This window comes from Abramis brama (assembly GCF_963993115.1).
Source record: "Abramis brama genome assembly, chromosome: 11".
Classification (NCBI taxonomy): domain Eukaryota; kingdom Metazoa; phylum Chordata; class Actinopteri; order Cypriniformes; family Leuciscidae; genus Abramis; species Abramis brama.
The window spans coordinates 32,131,552-32,145,910 of NC_139973.1; the positions used below are offsets into that span (position 1 = coordinate 32,131,552).

General features: G+C 37.6%; 1 protein-coding gene across 1 annotated transcript in view; it reads right to left on the bottom strand.

The window, feature by feature from the left end:
* Positions 1 to 14,359, bottom strand: part of asic4b (acid-sensing (proton-gated) ion channel family member 4b) — a 33,803-nt gene that overhangs the window by 898 nt on the left and 18,546 nt on the right. Inside the window, exons 2-9 of the mRNA XM_084128334.1 lie at positions 7,399 to 7,543; positions 5,722 to 5,849; positions 5,281 to 5,434; positions 3,456 to 3,509; positions 1,794 to 1,947; positions 1,180 to 1,271; positions 303 to 382; positions 14 to 193 (exon numbers count right to left, since the gene is read on the bottom strand). Coding sequence (XP_083984460.1) covers positions 14 to 193; positions 303 to 382; positions 1,180 to 1,271; positions 1,794 to 1,947; positions 3,456 to 3,509; positions 5,281 to 5,434; positions 5,722 to 5,849; positions 7,399 to 7,543 — 987 coding nt within the window. The remainder of the gene's footprint in view (positions 1 to 13; positions 194 to 302; positions 383 to 1,179; positions 1,272 to 1,793; positions 1,948 to 3,455; positions 3,510 to 5,280; positions 5,435 to 5,721; positions 5,850 to 7,398; positions 7,544 to 14,359) is intronic.

Here is a 14,359-nt window from a genome sequence, read left to right on the forward strand (position 1 = left end):
CTCTCTGACTCACCTTGACTTTGACTTCTTCAAATCTGACTGTAGCTATAGTCCCAGCAGCCAGCTGAGCTTGCAGGTTCTGTTCTCGCAGGTTCTTTGTTCTCTGGATCTGCTCTTGAATTAAGTTCTGTTGGTTCTGTTGTTTCTGACTCTTCTTTGGTTTCAGGAGTTGCTTGATTTTGTGTTTGGCCACCTATAGAGATAAAGATTAAAAGCAGACTGAAAGGACAAGAGATGTTTGTGTGTTTATGTGAATGTCAGGGGACTGTCCTATCCTTTCACAATGAAGTGAAGATACATACCTCATAGATATAGTCAAGTATTTCCAGGATAGTAAGAATACTGGCTCCAATGAAGAGCCCCATTTGTCCACCAATGTCTCCTGGAAATGAAAACCAAACAGCAATGACATAAATTAGAGAATGAATTGTTTTTTTTGTTTTGTTTTCCACTAGGACCCATTTCTCAATACTTAGGTCACATTTTCAAAACTCTTAATACGGTTCTCCTTACCAATTTTCAGCTTGGCACAGCAGTCAATTGTGCATCCAAAATGCACTAAAAATACCGAAACACTTCAATCATGTCTCAAGTCACGCTTCTAACACAAGCAGAGGTAATCACCCAACAAATGCAGTTTCTCACTCGTAAAACAATGACCAAATAAACTGTACAAAACCAGAATGACACCTCTCTACTGTTTAAAATTCACTGCAGTTTACATGGTCAATGTTTACATTGCAGTAGACAATTATACCTTAGTTGTCTCCTTTTGTATAGATGGTAATGAAATTGATAATTGTTTTGATTTATTTAATATTTTTTAGATTAGGAATATATTTCAATACGGTATTACTGTAGAAATCGTCTTATTCAGTTTTGTATAGGTTTTGAAATTAAGTTTAACAACATACAAATTAGCCTGTAGGGACATTTTGGTTGTGGAATCTAAGAGAAAAATATAATTCATGCAATTTGAAAGATGTAGTCATCGAAGGTCATTTTGTGCCAAAGCAATGGAAAATGATAGTTTTGTAGTTTTGAGAATTTCAGTTGTGATCTGAGAAATGAACCAAAGCGACTGAGAAAAAAAGTAACACACTTTTTGAAAAGCCAGACTATTATGATCATAATAGTTATAGTATAAATTGTTGTAGTGTGTGGGGATTGCAAACATACCTAACAGACCAGCAATGTCGTATGCTTTCTTCTGTTCTATTGTCTCATAGTTAAGGGCCTCAAAGAAAATATCCAAGATGAGAAAGTTGTCTCTGCACAATAAAAAAAAGTTTAATAAAAATGTTTAATTCCCTGCAGGGAAACAGAATGGAAACTAGCCCATTATGATTTGTATTATGGAAAGAAAAGGATTAGCCACAAAAATGTTTAAAAAAAAAAATAATTAGTGGAAACCACAGAATGTCATTTTAGAGCAGTCTATTAAATAGTTTTTTCTATTAAGCCAGTGAATGGAGGACCACAATTAAATTTTTCATCCCATTATATAACTGACAGAAACAAGCCTGAAGTTTGGACAATAGAAATCCTGCTATAGTTATTAGAAAAGGCTGATAGAATTTGTGGAAGAAGCATGTTTTGCAAATAAATAAATTTTTCAAAAATGCTGAGCAGGTATCCTTGCAGAAGCATATTTGGTTTTCTATGCAAAAAATGCTGGGTATGTTTCCTCTTTGGTCTGTCTGAGGGTTTAAACTATAATGTTGAAATATGTTCAGCAGCAGAATAAAAACTACCCCTGAGATTGTGTGTGGACATTTATGCATTGGACTTACCTAATGTATTCCTCTGATTTCCGGTATTTGCGAGAAAGGTAGCGAGCAGAGCCCCTGCTGGGGATTTTAACCATGGAGAGCTCTTTTCCATACCGAGTCAAATTACAGGGTGTCTCACAGGGACATGAGTCACCCGTGCTCTTCTGGAGTAAAGCTGGAGAAGTGTACAGGAAATATTGATGAATACTTGGTGCGGACAAGCGGGCTACTGTAATGTATGGTGCAGTAGTCATCAATAATCGAGCTCTCTGACTCTGTGTCGTTCAATAGTTTTAAATGCATTAGGGTGTTTTTAAATCCTCAATTAAGTGAAATCATTAGAGTTGTCATGATCACTGTTTAGAACTTGTCATTGAACATGATTACATTATGCACACCAATAAGCAGTTTATTGGAAAAAAAAAATCCAGTTTACATGCAGACCAATGACCCAGCAACACAAGACAACTGCATTTACAAGACTTAAAAAAAAAAATCAGGTTATTTCCCGGTGGTGAAAACGTAAGCATCCGTGTATTCCTGTCACGAACTGCTCCGAGACACGAACTGATTGAGAATCAGAAAGGGTAATCCAAAAACGTAATCCAGATAACAGGCAATAGGTCATAAACACAAAGTAAGGCAGGGGACACAGGCAAAAAGGGGAATCCAAGAAACGTGCAAAGATCAAAAACCAAGAACACGGGAAGAACAGAGAGAATGCTCTGAATTGCAGTAGAGACACTAAATAAGACTTTGCAGGGAATGAATGTGAAAACCAGGTTTATATGGGGTGAGCCAAACGAGATAATGACATACAGGTGAATGTGAACATGGCTGATTAGTCTGGGCAAAGGATTATGGGAAATGTAGTTTGTGGATGTGTGGTGATTGTCCGGGTTGGAGTGCCCTCTGATGGTTATCCCGGGCACTCTCACTGGTGATCGTTACAATAGTCTATTATGCAAGTTGTGATGCTTAGTAAGTAAAACATTAAAAGAAAACCCCCATAGTATTCCGAAATGTCAGCGGGAAACTTGTACAGACTCATATTCTCCTCTCATAATTGAGAGATGAGAGAGATGAGATCACATTTTTATAATTTCTTGGTCAAGAAAGAGTTGGAGTAAATTATATATTTGCTCTTCCCATATAGCGAAACACTCGCTCTGGTTGCATGCCCTTAAATCTGCAGTAAGCAAGTTAGGGTGTTTTCATGCCAGGTGACATCGGGGTAATGGGCAAAAATCTAGCTGTGTCGATCAGTTTATTCTTAAGATGGGTTTGACCTTAATTGTGCTTTTCTTTATCGGCCTTGTCGGTTTATTTAGCATAATCGGTGAAAGAAAGTGCATGTAAATGCATTCATTAATCACTCAGTCTCATGTCGCTTCAAGCCTGTAATGCATTAGATATATTGAAAAAATGTCTCTGTCTTATTATCTTTTTTTTTTTTGTCCATACAATGAAAGTCAATGGGGTCCAGTGTCTTTTGCACCTCAACGACTTTCATAGTTTGGAAAAAACAGTTCTTCAAAATATCTTCTGCAAACGAAAGAAAGTGATACAGGTTTGTAGGAACATGAGGGAAAAAACTTAAGAAATGAGGGAATAAAAAAGAAAGCATATTAACTGAGTTGATCAAACAGCATTAGCATTTTTATGTGTCTGGGATGACCTTACCTAACGCCTTGTCAACACACTTGAATTTACTCGGTGTGCAGATAACAGCATCACCTGTAGAGAAATATTTGATGTGTAAAAATTTAACCAACTACAGTATGAAAGCTTGTTTCCACCAAGGAATAAAAAAAATTCAAACAGTAATTGCGACCTTTTATTTCACAATTGACCCTTCGCAGGGAGTTTGATTGACAGGCGATCTGACCGATCATAATCCGCCATCCGCCATTTATGTCCGACAAATCAGTCAGGAGAGTTACTAGATTAACGTTGGAGGATTTGAACCTGAAAAGGGGAGTATTCCGCGGTTAAAACAACATTCCTTCTTATGTTCATACATGTTTATTTGATGCTATAAATTAACTAAAAGGAAGAGATGCTCGGTTCACGAGCAGCTTTAACTGAGGCGCCACAGCGATCTGTCACGACACATTAAAGAGCCACAAAACGGTATTTATTGTTTAAATTTCTTTAAAAAATGACCAAATTTGAAGTTGAGACTTTGTTTCATATCAAAAGTAACCTGGTCTGTCCTGTCTGTCAGCGCGTTGTCAGTGTTCTCTCTGCTCCGCGATCACGCGCGATGTATTTTTCGATTTTTCACTGTGCGATAATATGGTGGGGCGTGAGAGCGGCGTGGCTTGTCGAACATAACAGTAACTATTATGGGGGCGGGTCTTTTCGAACGGTCAATTGTGACGTTTAAAACTTGCAATTCCGACTTTATTTCTCGCAACGCGAGTTTATTTAAACTTGAAATTGTGCGAAAACAATTCAGAATTGTGAGAGAAAATTTCACAACAGGTTTTGCGAGAGGACGCAAATATCTTCCCTCGCAAAACTTTTGGTCCGTTCAGACTTGTCTCAGACTTGAGGGAAAAAAAGCTTTTGCATTCTATCCAAAGATATTTGCGTTCTCTCAAAACTTGTTTTGAGTTCGGCCAAACACTTCCTGTTTAATGTCCCACTGGCAGTAGCCTATTTCATACAGCTCTGTACGTTAACAATGGAGCGGTTCATAGAGTTATATTTTGAACTTGGACTAAAATATAAAGAAATACGGTCAGTGCTTACCTCAAGGAGTTCAGTAAAGTTGACAATATATTCACAGATTCGAACTTCCCGGATCAATAACTCGTGAGCTAAACGTTGTTATAACACAAATGACACCTATTTCCAATCATAGTAACAAAGACAACAAGCTACAACCTAATTTTCCTCAAAACGAGCCTCATAATATAAATCGATTTCTATGAGCAGGCGGCTGCGAGACAAGTCCGAAAGGGAAATTTCCTGATATGCAATTCTGAGAAAAAAAGTCCTAATTGTAGCTAAGATTGTAGCTAAAGTCAGAATCGTGAGATACAAACTCGCAATTTTGAGAAAAAAAGTCAGAATTGTGAGATACAAAGTCAAAATTACCTTTTATATTTGTAATCCTCACTTTTTTTCTCAGAATTGTGAGATAAACTCACAATTGCGAGTTATAAAGTCCGAATTGTGAGATAAAAAGGTCGAAATAACCTTTTTTATTTTTTATTCAGTGGAACAAACAAGCTTCCATAACCAAAATATCAGTAAGAGGACTTGTTTATTATTTACAGAAGCCTCTTTATAAATGGTTAGAACGCTCATTTCCAAGAAAGCCACCGTCTCAACAGTGAAACCAGGAATGTTGGGATGCAGCTGCCAATCTGTCAGCAGCAATAAGAAGAATTATACAGATGAACTGTGTGGTGGCGTGATAAGTACCAACACGCCACATTTGTTCTTACTGATACAGACAGATTTTATGACAACTCTCCCACTTACATAAAACACGCACCTGGCATATGCACCATCCTGCAGTTGCACTCTCTCTGCACCTGCGTGCTCTCACAGTGCAGTCTGCAAGCACTGACGCTGTAGGTGTCGTATCCTGGGATAACAGGCTCAGATGAAGCCCGGCAGTTTCCCCACGGCTGTGGCAGGTACGTTAGCTAGAAAAATAGCAGACATTTCGAGAAAAGGTCTCTGTCTCTGCTTATTTGTCAGCTTGAGTGCACCCTATAGCTGTGAAATACTTGACACATGCAGTCTCAATAGAAAAAATCCCAGTCAGCCTTGAAATCTTTGCGGCTTTTTGTAAATTAGCTCCTAATTAAAAAATGTCTGGAATTCAAGAGTTTAGAACAGCCTGGTATTGAATTCAGACCTATTACAATTTTATTTATATTTTTTGTGCCAAGCAACAGGAGTGTGGCTTTTTTACTCCAGTTAAACTTACCCTCTGTTCCTGACAGGAAACAAATGTCTGGAATCCTGGAGAGACCCCAAAGCCCAGCTGGTGGATGTAAGGGGGTTCGTTCTGACTATGAATCTGAACCCGAATACCTGCCTCCAGCGTCGTCTCATCTGAAGATAAAAAATTACATTTGACAGACACTGTATTTATTTGTTCTTTTGAAGGTCAATTTATGCAAATCCGCTCTGTTTTGGGGTCCCGTTCACCCTGTTGGGGTTTATTTTGCGATAATGACCAGCTAGCTGGACATTATCCCACTTATTGCATGACTACTCACCAAATAATCATTCAATTATTTTACCTCTAATTTTAAACACTACCGTTCAAAAGTTTGGGATCAGTAACATTTTTTTAAAAGAAATTATTCAGCAAGCATTAAACGATGCATTAAGCCTTAAACGCATACCTCGGGTCTTTAGTGACCTGGGATGTCATTTACTACCCTCCTCATACATTTTTTAAAGATAGAAATCAACCTTCTTAGTATTTCAATTCATTACGAACAATATAACAAGAAAAAAATTATTAAATTATAAAAGAATGCCTGTTTCCCATTCATTCATTTCGCTAACGACCCGAGGTGTGTAACAGTGTAAGTATTATTATTATTTTTTTGCACAACAATAATTTAATCTTTGATGACTGAATAGGTGCAATTCACCTTTATTCCTCAAGGTGGCAAGGTCTAATACACAAAGATGAAGTGACGTCACGTTTCACTCCGCAGGCAGAAAACAAATGAATAGGAAGTATCATCAGCAAAACTTGAAATGGCTCAGAGTGATTTACTGAAGAGCAAGTACTGAACGCAATCAAATATTAGTGTCACTGTCACTTGATGGTGGATCTGATGAACAAGCTGTCAGCGATCAAAATATTGATTTTGAAGATGTTGAAAATGATAGTTTTGAGAATATGTTTGAGATCGCGAATATGAGCCTGGTGCTGAATGTACTGGGAAATGAGCTCTGATGAGGACAGGGTTGATGGTATAAATCCAAGCTCCAAAATGTAACAAAATGTGCTTTATTTTATTCTTCTCTAATATCAGGAGAGTTTTATATTATCACGATCGGTAGAGATCCATCCGTGTTAGGTACAGATAAGGGTCGCTAAAGACCCAAATATGTAATAATGATTGGCTAAACATTCATGCATTTAAGGGTTAAATTGATCAAAAGTGCCAGTAAAGGAATTTATGTTACAAAAAAATTGCTGTTCTTATAAACTTTCTATTCATTAAAGAATAATGAAACAACTGTTTTCAACTGTGGGTAATAAGAAAAGTTTCTTGAGTATCAAATCAGCATATTAGAATGATTTCTGAAGGATCATGTAACTGCAATAATGGCTGCTGAAAATTTAGCATTGTCGTCACAGGAATAAATTACATTTTAAGATTAAAATAGAAAACAGTAATTTTAAATTGTAATAATATTTCACAATATTACTGTATTTTTGATCAAACAAATGTAGCCTTCTTGAGCATAAGAAACAAATCTTACCAACCCCAAACTGTATGAAGAAGAATAATAATGCATCATACAAAACAATCTCCTTTGCAACAATATTACAGTAGCATAAATACTAAAGTCATTCAAGGTCATTTACACTACAATCTATAACTGAGACGCAAAATAGCAGCCATTAATCACTCACTGGTTTCTCTCCAGATGGGCAGATACTCGTCCTGTTGAATATCCAGCATCAGCTCTAGGCCGTTTCCAGTGCCGCCTTGCCTCACCCGCTTGGGTGACGTCTTGTTTCCATTAAATGTGTAACATTTCCCATACCGTGTATAAACCTGTAGATCACAAAACACAAACATGTATTAAACATGTTTGCACTACTGAAATTTCATTTCAACACTTGCACTCCTCAGCCTAGCCCTCTTTGCACCCACCAAGATCTTCATTCGAAAGTGCTACTAAAATCTTCTTCAGATTTCCTAACCATACCAACACCTAATGATGGATCCATTATCGAAGCAGCTGCATCAACTGTTGCATTTTTCTCTTGTTTTGACTCTCTGTCTTGTTTCCAAGCCTGGTCCACATTTCCATCATAATGGCTAACAGAGGCTACAGTATGTCTACATTAATCCTGATACATTTGAAAACAGCATTTTTCATTTCAAAGCCCTCTCCAGCCACACTTGCATTTTCAAGTGTTTTCCAAAAGTTTCTCATTCACACTGAAATGTCGGAAAAACGCTAAAATCAACTTACTGTGCATGTGTAAAGTAATAAAAGCTCACTGAGAAGAGACCAGCTATTCTTTTGGCACAATCATTTTATTAGCAAAATATTTTACCACTTACTGGGGAGTCAAGCTTACACTCAATCACTATTCTATGTATGGTCTAAAACGCAATTTCCCTCATGTTTTGCTGCAGGGCAGCAATTGCAAGTAAATTTTCTGTCATCTTTGCAGGAATGTAATATGAAGGTTTTACAAAGTTACGTCAGCAACACTGTGAAAGTGAATAGCACTCAGCAGGTACACGGTATAAACATAGATATCTGTCAGTGCAATATGTGTCATATGACCAAACATGCGTCACCTCTGTTTTCACAGTCCACACTACAATGCGAAAACTTCAAATTCATTCACTTGGGAGTGCGTCTTCAAAACATTCCATTTTCGCTAGACAAAAACGGCATCTCAATGTGAACGGAAGGCCAAATATATAGAAAAGGATGCGATTTCAAATGAAACCGTATAACCAGCAGGGCTCAGATAGCACATAAGGGAACTTCAGATTACTGCGCCTCATATTCTGAACTTGAAGAAGAGCTATGAAGCAAAGCTTGATGCTGTTGCCCCAAGGAAACTCTCCAGCACCTTTTACTCAACCCTCCACCTACGCTTTCCTCTCTCTCTCTTGATGACAAAAATAAATTGTGAACTTCCAAGTACTCCCACGTTACAAAGCTGCTAGACTTCCTTCACTGGCTCCCTATAACGGTTAGAATCAAGTTCAAAACAAGGCAGTGCGCAACCTAGCATAAAGGCAGTCAAAGGTCAAGCTCCTTCGTTTATCCAATCCATGCAGACCTGCAACTCAACTTTTATTTTGTATTTTTTTTTTTATATATATTTGTATAGGAACTTCTTTTCCAACAGATAGCATTCCAAATTCCATGCATGGCATGTGTTGATAACAATGGTCTTGTACGAGATGTAAAAGCAATATTGTTAGTTGCCCTGGAAAACAGCATCTGCTAAATGCTTTGAATGTAAATGTAAGAGAACACCTTTCCTTTTTCAAAAGACCACTTTAGTCTCTTGAAATGGCTTTAACGTTGTACAAAATTGTCACTCAAGCACAGATTTTCAGATAAACAAACACGTAAGACATCAATTATGTTATATCTACCTAGTATTGCAGCAATTTTGCCATGCTGGTTAATGTTTTTTTATTGTTTTTTTATTCAGTGCATGAAACCTCTCCTTTAGAGAAAATAAATCAGAAAAACAAATCAGAAGCCTTCCCACAAATCATCCTGATAACAGACATTGAGGTGGAAAGGTCTGATATGACCAGAGACTATTTACAGAACAGATGTTGTGGATAGAGGAGACACTATTATGTACGCAAATATTGTGTAGAGCAGGGATGGGCAACTTCGGTCCTGGAGGGCCACAGTCCTACAGAGTTTAGCTCCAACCCTGAAAAAATCACCTGCCTGTAATTTTCTAGTAATCCTGAGGACCTTGATTAGCTTGTTCAGGTGTGTTTGATTAGGGTTGAAGCTAAACTCTGTAGGACAGTGGCCCTCCAGGACCAAAGTTGCCCATCCCTGGTGTAGAGAACATGACTAACAGACCAGTAAGACCAAATGCAGTACAAATGTGAACCCCTTAGATAGACAGACAGCTAGATAGATAACATAGAATTTTAAAACAATTTTTTTCAACCTTCGCTCTGACCCTCCTTCTTAAATGATCCGTTTTTAAGGGACGGCTCCTTTAAGGCTTGTCAGTAAATGGTCACTGTTATGATTGGCTAACATCTTTGTATAGGAAACGGTATCAACGCCCACTCTATATTGTAAATCTTAGTAAATCACCTTGCATGATTAATTTAAATACTCTCCTCCCATAAAATTTGCTCCTGAAAGGGAAACTCCTACAAATGCAAATGCAATAAGGTCAGCCACAAAAATTATTGTGTCCACGTTCAAGTTCTGTTAGTAAATCTGGCCCTTGTTGTTATACCATTTAAGATATTAAGACTTTTTATGACCTTAAATGTGTCACAGATGACATTTTAAGACTTATTAAGGACACGCGGGGACCATTGAAAAAAAAACAAAAAAAAACTTTAACGCGTAATCAGCCACATGACAAATGGAACCAGGAGCCAAGATGGAATCCGGGGGCATGTTCAAGTTCAAAACGGTGCGAAACGTTTTGCTACGGTTTCCGGGTTGAACGTCATGTTTCCTGGAAACGGCGTGCACCGGTGTGCAACGGGGTTTGAGATACGTTTTCTCTTGTTTGGTGGGTGTGTCAGGACTGCAGTCCAATCAGCAGCAACATGTATATAAAGCACGCGGTATTAAAGTGAACTCGCACAATGGGTTTAAGGAAAGTAATTTACAAATGTGTTCGATGCAGCTCGGTATACGCAACAACTGAGGATATTAGAAGACATGTTTGTCGTAAGTTTTATTGTAAAAAATATAGGATATTATCAACATAATGATGTAGTTGTTTATATTTTTAGCTTCATTGCAAGTGTATGACATTTGGTATAGAAATAAACAATGGTAATTAAGTGCTTTTCCTAAAAATGAGAAAGAAAATACAGGGTATTAAAACAGTATGAACTACAAATAAAGTCAGTATGCGAGGCTAAATAGATGTGTTTTAGTCTGAATTAGGTAAAATGTGTGCTTCCATTTCAGTTTCAGCAATCCCTTCACTCGATTGGGATGTTCTCTTTTGTTCTGGGCGGCAAGTGCAGTAACTGTAACATCGGGCATATTTTGTAGTATTAAACACATATTTATACCGACTTCATCAGGCTCCGAAAATTCTTTACAAAGAACACAAAGAATGGCCTTCTCAGCTGCCATAGTTGCAACTCTTGCGTCATCAGAACAGTGTGTTCAAGCATCACCGTTTCTGTTTAAAAAACGTTGTGCAACGTTTTGTCGGGGCTGAACGCAGCCCAGGTCACATACCTCTGAGGGCCCCTGCGATTGGCTGGGCAACTGCCTTTAAGATGAATGGGAATGTTAATGTAAAGCTTTCTTCAGGCATTGCAGACTTCCTTGGTCAGTATGTGAAATGTGTACAAAAAAGTATTTATACTTTTGCTCTCTGTACATAGCTAATAGTCTCTTGTGGGTGACCCGTGTTTGTGTATGTCAATGACCTGTGTGTATGAGTAACATATGTTTGTGTGTGACCTGCATGTGTCTAGGAAAATAATTATGGCCATCTGTTGTAATCCAGAGTAAGACAGTGGGGATTAAAGCAGGAAGCAGGAAGACAGAATATTGACCCAGCTAAGAAAAATCATTTTGGTTAAGTATGTAACCCTAGTTCCCTGAAGAGGGAACGAGACGCTGCGTCGAAACGCTGTGGGAACGCCTCTGGGACATGATTTACATTTATGCATTTGGCAGGCGCTTTTATCCAAAGCAACTTACATTGAATTTCAAGGTACACATTTACATTCTTATCAATTCTTGCTTTTCCTGGGAATTGAACCCATGACCTTGGCATTGCAAGCACCAATGCTCTACTGTTTGAGCTACAGGAAAGATGCCTCTGCATGATAGGCCTATGTCACACTTCCTGCTTCCGGAACGCGGAGTAGGGATTCAGAACTTCCGGTCAACAGTATTTCTCGATAAGGATTTAGATTATCAGCCATAATGTCTAAACCATCCAAGGTAGACTGACCACGAGCTTTGAGGTTGTGAAACGAAGGTTTATGCTCCTGTAGAAGCTATAAGTTCGTATGAAATCAACCTTGTTTTAAGAAAAACATGTTTTATCCGCGATCTTATGAAAAAAAACTACACTACCCACAATCCTAAGCGTAGCAGCAACGTCTGCTGATTGGTCCAACTCACTGTTACCATAGAAACGTTCACCTTACTGGCAAATGGCTAGAGCTATATCAACAATGGCAGGCTACACCCGCAGCTGTTGTTTTAGTGTAGCAGCTACTGGGTTGCTCTGCATCAGGACGTAGACAGCCATACCTCAGCTTTCACGCTTTTCCACTTGAGAGTTTTCATTTACCATCCGAACCACATCGTCATATGTGACTTCAGGCAGGTTGCAGAGAGATTTGGTCCAGCGGTATCTATCGGACTCCGCCATTGTAAAAAGCTAACCGGAAGAGCCGTATCCCTACTAAAAGACGTACTTCCGGTCTTCAATTTTTTCGTGACATAGGCCTATTGCGTCATGGAACACGTATGAAACCAGTCCAATGGCGTGACGGAACGTCATGTGACATCATCGACCAGGAAACTATAAAGCACACCTGAACCAAACAGCGTCAGCTTCTGATAGGCTGAAGCAAGTCGCAGTTTTTTAAATGTTTTAAAGACTTCTTGGTTATATGAACGTTAAGGGAACATTTCATTTTATCATTTACAAACATAATGGGAACGTTACTTTTGAATGTTCCCTGAACTTTCTGAAACATGTAGTAACATAAAAAAACGTTAGGTGAACTTCCAAATAAACCTTTCAGGTGAAAATGGTCCATTAATGATAAATAATGTTCTGAGAACATTATTTAACACAAGATAACTTGTTTTATTGAACAAATGTTTTATTAACGTTACTGGAAGAATGTTGATAACTTTGAGAGAACCTTAACACAACGTTAGCTAAAGTTCTGAGAATGCTCCCTGTTCACTGCACCTAAAGCTACATTAATCTTGTACCCTTGTATCAGCCTTTTCTCAAACAAGGAAATATTATATGCTTTTTCTGTGGCCCAAAATACAGAGTTGAGTATGTGATATGTATCTAAAGTTATATCTTTTATCAGTTTTATCTGTCCATCAGTTTTGATAGCTGTCATCTCCCATTTCCCTGAAACATGTTTCAGTCAAACTGCAGCTGATTTTCATTATAAACAGTTCTTCTTCAGTGTTATTTAAAGGACAGGAAAGAGAAACTTAACCTAAGGTTTATTCTAAAGGTCAGGAAAAGAGCCTCTGTACTCAAAAAAATAAAAAAAAATAAAAATAAACCTTATATAAATGCTATCCCCTTATGCACAGATGAATGTGAGATGCATATTTCATGAGTAATCTGCTAAGTGGATAGAGGTAACATGTATGCCAAAAGTTCATGTTCAAAGAAAAGAAGAAATAAGAGAAAATAAAACTAGAGAGATTAAGAAAGAGAGCGTGACAGGGTGTGTGTGTGTGTATGTTCTTACATTAATTCTTTCTGACAGCATACTTACGTGTAGACTTTAATTGTGCCTGTGGCAACGCTTGTTATTGTTACTGAGTGATTTTCCTTTCGGGTGTTTGTAAAGGTGCTGTTGACGATAACTACTATATATCACAACACAAACATGTCACTACACACTGCCAAGCCTAGTCTGCCTTGTTTTTTGAGTCCTAACAACACAAATATCTAGGTCTAAATTTAAGATTTATGTAATCGAATTGCATGTTCCAACCATTCCATCCTCCAGGCTATAATAAACTTAATGTTATGCATACAGTATTTGTCAGCCATACGTAATTAAACAAGTAAGATAAGATATCCAAATCCAAAGCACAACATCAACGTAGCTATAATCTTATTTGGTACCTTTTACTATGCTGTATTATCTATTACTGTTATGTACTGTAGATCATTTTTTATTAATAAAGTTTTGTCCTGTTTTCATGACAACTTGTGTGCTGCTATCAATGAATAACCACACAGAAACAAATAAACTAGTAACTACTAACTAACAAAAAACTCTGATTAATAAATTAGTAAGTAATACAAGTTGAATAAGGTATAAGCTAAATCAGTAACTATTATTTTTTTCATACCTCCTGGAATACTACTAAGAACTACTATATACAAGTTCATAATTAAATGTGAATAATGCATAGTGTGTAATTCATTCAAAAGTGAAGATCATGGTAACCCACTAGCGATGACTGAAGTGATACCAAATCCTTCAGAAGGAATTAGCTACTATCCAAAACCTTACAAATACCTCAAGCTTTACAATGACTTCAGTCATTACTAGAGAGTTATCATGCTGTTTACTTTAGAATTAATTATACATTGTGCATTATTTGCATGCATTATTAACCTGAAGTAGTTCTTAGTAGTCCTCTTGGAGGTATGATAAAACGTATAATTGATTAGCTAATTGATCAGAGTTTCTCGTTAGTTAATAATAGTCCATAGAATGTTAATATTGCGGCACTCATTTGTTCCTATGTAGTTATTCATTAATGATGGAATGGTATTCTAATGTTTTACCCAATTGGCTAAATAAAAGCAGGTGAAAGGGAACACAGGAGACATGGATTCACAGGGCACTAACATTGCCAGTAGGCATCATTAGTTCATTTTAGTCTTTTATTTTCTTGGGACATGATGTAGGGCAGGAGTTCATCCAAAA